We start from the raw sequence: 6,753 nt of genomic DNA on the forward strand, positions 1-6,753 counted from the left end.
GTATTATTTCTATTTTTCTTTTCATGTTCTACATTTTGCTGAATTTTTATTTTCATATATCTAATACCTTTTTTTTCTTCTCTATTTTTATTCTTATTTTTTTTCCTTTTATTTGACATTGGTTATGTAACTTATACAACTTATATGTTAACACACTTATAATTATTTTTACTATTTCTTTTCTCTAGACTAACTATAACTTATTGCTAATAATTTTTTATAATAATTTTACTTACCCATAAAGACGCACGGGTTCCTCACCCATAATAATTTTTATAATAATTTTTTATAGTTTCAACAACATGACAATCAAACCCTTGTAAACACTAATTTCATGAATTACAAAACCCTAAATTGTCCTTTTATCGAGTAGCCTAATTTTCTGATTTTGTACTTTATCATCAAATACGAAAAGTCAAAATATCAAATTTCCATTTTTAACCATTTATTACACATGCACCCCCAAAACAATACTCCTATTTCATAACAAAAGTGAAAAATCTTGAATTAATAACCCGCATTAGTTGCACCTAATCTCACCGGTAAGAGTCGCCGGAAAGTTCCCCCTACCTCGTCGGAGAAATGTCAATCTCGATCAGATTCTCTTCCTCGTACTGAAACTCCAAATCCATCTTCATCTTCACCCTTTTGCTACCATCTAAAGCTATCTCAATCAACCCTTCTACATCTTCTTCGTCCCACTCCTCTATCGTCGGAGACCCACTCTCCGACGAGCTATCCGAATCAGACTCCGGGAAGTAACGATTCAACGAAGAATAATTCGAAACATCCATATTCCAATTCTCTTCTCTCTCATTTGCATCATCCCATTTTTCTTCACCTTCGTACTCTTCATATATCACCTCCAATGGCGCTCTCACGTTCCATTCCACAAAACACGAACTTGACTCCAAACCCGTTTCAGAACTCACCTCATTTTCTGAACGCTCCCCTAGCTTATGAGATTTCATTGATCTCTGTTTCTCTTTTTCTTCTCTGCATTTTCTTGCTCTGTTTTCTTCTTTAACGAATTCATCATGTTTCAGTTGATTTTCCTTTTGTTCATGCTGAATCTTCTGAATTGCACCGAGACGGAGGATTGTGAACAGAAGAACCCCGGTGAGAATAATCACCGGCGAGAAAACTATCTTCCAAAAAAGATGCGGTAAGTAGAAGAAAATCAAAATGCAAAACGTGGCAATGCACGAAAACAGAGGATCCGAAGAGATCATTGAAGAAAAATTGAAATGGTTTCAACTTCAACACATAGAGGGTTTATGAGTTTATTATCATAAAGAGGAAAATAAACTATTTTCAACTCTAAAAAAATCTAAGAAAAACAACGTGATGATAGAATATAAAGGAGTGTTTGGGTGATGAGAAAAAAAAGTGAGAAAAAAAGTGATGGGACAGAACATGGCCACTATGCATGGGAAGGCTTTAAAGAGTGTTATTGTGGGGTTTATGAGCTTTATGGCGTGAGAAGAAGGCATGGAATATTATAGATTATGAACTTAAATAAACTATAAATCTAACACAAGGTTTTAAAAACATGTGGTAAAAACTGTTGCGATTTTGATCGGTATAGATACTGCGACCGTGACTATAGTCGTCGCAATATAGCTATAATTTATTTATATCAAGAACGGTCAATACCGTTTTATTGCGATCGTTTTTGCAATTGAGGACAGTTTCCATCGTATTATAAAAGTTGGTTTACTTTTGGGCTGAACACAAGTTGGTTTGATTTTATTGATGGAACTTGTTCATCACTTTTTATGTTACCTTTAATGGATCAGCAATCTATATCTACAGTAGAGGTTGATTTCAGGGTCCAAATGGGTATACTGTTGAGGACTTTTGGTAGTTTTGTGAATGTGAAATTTCACCTATTCCACATGAGATACAGCCTGGGACTTCTTTAATGGTACAGTCGGTCACTAAGTACCATCAGATTGCACTGCTCTACTTGCTCATTTTTGGTTCTTTTTATTTTTAACTTAGGTTTTCTTTTGATATTAATGAGGATGGTTTTTGTAGAATGTTTCAAAACATGAACCGAATTGGATAACTCGTTTTTTAGAACTATGAACCGGCACTACAGTAATTGAGCTTACTTAATTCGTCTTTTTGATCAAGCGACTATGATGAGAAAGAGATTATGTGTTTCAGTTGGGGATTCATAGACTACTCTAACGAGTATTTAGTGTTGAGGTTTAACTACTATTGAAGAATGCATGAAAGATGAAAGAAAAAGGCAAAAGAAACCTATTGAGAATGATTAATATTGTTGAAATTATTGTGGGTTGATGAGTATAAAGGTTCTTTTGTTGTTTTTAGTTTTTCTTAAAAATGATTTTTTTTAATGTGATACATATTTTCGTTAAAAGAAATTATAGAGTTTTTTAATAAAAGTTTTAGATGAAAATTTGGTTTAAATACTTATTTTTAAAATGTTATTATAAATATTTTAGATATCAAACATTTGAAAAATCACTTAAGTTTTTCATAAATATCATTTTTTAGATATAATTTTTTTTTAAAAAAATTATGATTTTAACTATGTTTTAATCTTCAATCATGAACGTTTATATTATAGGTAGTCAAAATTTTATCTTTTAATTTATAAAAAATGAATTTGAAAAACTTTTAAAATTTTGAAAAACATATAAAAATCATTTTTGAAAAAAATCTATTTTTAAAAGTTAAAACAACCGGGCTTAATTCATATTGTTGAGACTATTATAGGTTGATGAAAATAACTCATATAATTAAAATAATTATGGGTAGAGATAACAGTTTGTTAGAGATAATTGAGGATTAAAATTTAGGTAAATTGAACCCTAGTATTATATATATGGCTTGTAACACTAGAATCCATATTAACTCATATACATAAATAAAGGGAACGATAAATGCTATATCGTCAGAAAGGTAGACACCATTAGCCAAACTACGTTAACAAAAATTGATCGTATTCATTCTCTTTTACTTTCGTTTATCTTTAATCTTCTATACTAGTGTCTGCTCTAACAATTGGTATCAAATGACGATTAACCCTATTATGAAACTCAAAGTAACAAGGTTCGACGGGACAAGTAATTTTAGATTATGGCAAATGAGGGTTATTGATCTGTTGGCTCAACAAAGTTTACAGAAGGCATTGCGTGAGGTAAAACCGAACGACATGGAAGATACCAATTAGGCAGAGATAAAAGAGAAGGTTGAACGATTGATTCACATATGAGTTTAAAATGAGGTGATGCATCATATCTTGGATCTGGCGATTGTGAAGCTAATATGCGACAAATTGGAGAGTCAATATATGTCAAATACGTTGATGAACAAATTGTTCGCGAAGCAACGACTATATAGTTTTAAGATGCATGAAGGGTCTGATTTTCAACAACATGTCAATGTCTTCAACTAGATAATCACCAACTTGGTGAGGCTTGGAGGGAAATTGATGATGAAGATATGATAATTATCTTGCTCTGCTCGTTACCAAATTCTTATGATCATTTGATTACTGCTCTTACCTACGAGAAAGACACTATCAATCTTGATGTGATTACTACTACATTTTTATCACATTTTCAAAGCAGACAAAGTGCATAGGAAAGAACTCAACATGACAATCAATATGGGAAAAGGGGTCAAGATCATGGACGGAACAAGGGTAATGGAGGTTTTGGAAAGAAGAGGTCTAAATCTAGAAATCATAAAATAGATGAGTGTTATAATTGCAAACAAATTGGGCATTGGAAGAAGGATTATCCAAACCGACAGCAGGGTTCATCTAGTTCTGTAAATATGGTTCAAATTGATGATTTTGGAAGTGAAGCATAATACTGTGTGTTTCATCAAGAAAGTGCACAAATGTGTGAATTCTTGATTCTGGTTGTTGTTACCACATAAAGCTGCACTTGGAATTGTTCACTACATCCATGTATGGTAAATTTAGATTGTTTATCTAGGTGATGATAAAGCATGTATTATTATTGGAATTTTACAAATTAAAATTTCCATGGATGATGATGGCGTGTGAACATTGAACAAAGTCAGATATATTTTAGAAATAAGGAAGAACTTTGATTCCATAGGTACTCTACAGGAAAATGGTTTCTCATATATGTTTGGTGGAGATGAAGACATTATAAATGTTAGAAAGGGTGCATTGAATGTGATGAGAGGAAGGAGGATTGCAAGTAACATCTATATATTATTGGGAAACATTGACGTATGTGATATTGCATCAGTTGAGTATGATAATGATGCAACCAAACTCTAGCATATGCATCTAGGTCATCTCAGTGAAAACACGATCATGGAAGTTCATAAGAGAAATCTATTTAAGGTTATTCGTAGTTTCATGTTAGAATTGTGCAAGTATTTTATACTTGGGAAAGATTGCCTTAAGACCGAAAAGAACAATACAAAGGGAATTTTAGACTATGTGCATTCTGAAGTGTGGGGACCTACCAATGAGGATTCCATGGGTGGTTCTAGATATTTTGTGACTTTAATAGATGATTTTTCTCATAAGTTTTTAGTGTATTTCTTAAATCCTAAATTTGAAATATTTACAAAATTCAAGTTTTGGAAGGCAGAGATGGAGAATCAAACAGGAAAAAATCATGTTTTTCCAGTAAGATAATGGGACAGAGTACACTTATTTGAAATTCAAGAGGTTATGTGAAGAATAAGATATTCAAATACATTTCCCAGTTTACAAGACACCATAATAAAATGGTAAGAAAGAGAGAATGAATAGGTCTCTAACTGAAAGGAAAAAATGCCACTTGTTAATTGCTAGACTATCAAAAGGTTTCTGGGTAGAGTAACACGGCGTGTTATCTTATCAAATGGTCCTATAGGGCTTCGTTAGAGGGAAAGGTTGTAGGGAGATATGGACAAGTAATTATATTGATCTTAACAATTTAAGGATTTTTGGGCGTCCTACTTATGTGCATATATCCAGTGAATATCGATCCAACATTGATCTAAAGTTGAATAAATGTCTCTTTATCGGTTATGCAAAAGGTGTGAAGGGGTTCAAGTTATGGGATCCGATTAAAAAGAAGATGATAATCATTCAAGATGTATTTTTTGATGAGCACTTAATGTTGAAGCAATCAATTGCAACAAATGTATCAATATATAAAGAAGAAACTTCTGGTAAATAAGTGATTCAGGTGGATATTGATCTGCCACCAATGAATAATATGCAAGTAGTGCCTGAACAATAGGAGGAACCAGACTCTAATACTGAAATTGACCAATAACTAGAATTCTCAAGTGGAGTACATGATTATATTCTTGTACGTATGTAAAGCATTGTTCAACGAAGCCACCAAAAGATATGAGAATGAAGACTTGGACGCATATGCACTTCTTACTAGTTCTAGAGATTCTTCTATTTTTGAGAGGCTATAGCTATCCAGAAGAAAGATGACTTGATCGATGCAATGGTTGATGAGATGTAGTCCTTGAAGAAAAATCAAACATGGGATATTGTTCATCTACCAAAGAGAAAAAAGGTCATTCATTGTAAGTGGGTGTTCAAGAGAAAACTAGGAGTAACAAAAAAAGGGGGAAATTCAAGGCTCGTCTTGTAGAAAATGGTAAATCACAATAGAAAAGGATTGATTATGATGATATTTTTTCTCCGAATGTCAGACATAATTCTATCAGGGTAGTATTAGCCTTGTGGGCCTGTCGAGATATGTATTTAGAGCAGATGGATGTAAAGACAATATTTCTTCATGGTAATCTAGATGAGAAAATTTACATGGATCAATCATAGGGGTACAATGTCATTGGAAATGGCGTACTAGTTTGTAAATTGAAGAGGTATTTATATGGTTTAAATTAGTCTCTGAGAAAACGGTACAAGCTCTTTGATTCATATGTCCTTAATATTAGCTATAAAAGGTGTGAGTATGATTGTTGTGTTTATGTTAGGAACCTTAATGTTGTCTTTTTTTTTTTTATTGTATGTTGATTGTTACTAATAACTTACATGATGTAAATGAATTGAAAATAATGTTGGGAAAGGAGTTTGATATGAAAGACTTAGGTATTGCTAAGAAGATTATGATATGGAAATTCAAGATAAGTGCTAAAAAAGTATGGCTCTCTCAGAAAAGCTATGTTGAAAAGGTTCTAGACAAGTTTGACATGAGTAATTCAAAGGTTGTGAGTGATGTGTTGGAAAATCACTTTAAGCTCTCATTGGTTCAGTTTTCAAAGAGAGATGCAGAAGTTAGGTATATGTCAAACGTCCCTTATGTTAATGTTGTTGGTTGTTAATGTATGCTATGTTATACACTATACCATATTTGGCAGCATCTGTAAGTCAAGTTTATAACTTTATGTCCAAACCAGGAAATCATCATTGGGAAGCATTCAAGTAGATTTTTAGGATATTGAAGGGTACTATGAGTTATATCATTTTTTAGCAGTGAACATGGTGACCATTCAGTTGTAAGATATGTTGATTCAAGATATTCTACCGATATTGATGATAAGAGGTTTACAATAAGGTATGTATTTACGTTAGCAGAAGGACCTAAAATCATGTTTATTTTGCTCCATAAAACTCTGAGGTAAATATAACGTGTGGCCAGTCCCAAGACCTCTGATTTTTCAACTCTAAATCTTCATCAGCTTGTGAATACTTCTTAGATGCAACCCGTATAATATATATCTAGAATAATATCATACAAGTGTTGTTCTTTGGTACTAACACAA

The 6,753-nt window shown here is 32.6% G+C and overlaps 1 protein-coding gene across 1 annotated transcript; it reads right to left on the reverse strand.

The window, feature by feature from the left end:
- Window positions 1-566: 566 nt before the first annotated feature.
- LOC127102808 (uncharacterized) lies at window positions 567-1,698 on the reverse strand. Its single transcript, XM_051040139.1, has 2 exons — window positions 1,657-1,698; window positions 567-1,148 (listed from the first exon to the last, which is right to left on the reverse strand). The coding sequence occupies exons 1-2, from the start codon at window positions 1,696-1,698 to the stop codon at window positions 567-569; spliced, it is 624 nt and encodes a 207-aa protein (XP_050896096.1).
- Window positions 1,699-6,753: the final 5,055 nt, after the last annotated feature.

This window comes from Lathyrus oleraceus, chromosome 7 (genome assembly GCF_024323335.1).
Source record: "Lathyrus oleraceus cultivar Zhongwan6 chromosome 7, CAAS_Psat_ZW6_1.0, whole genome shotgun sequence".
Classification (NCBI taxonomy): Eukaryota; Viridiplantae; Streptophyta; class Magnoliopsida; order Fabales; family Fabaceae; genus Lathyrus; species Lathyrus oleraceus.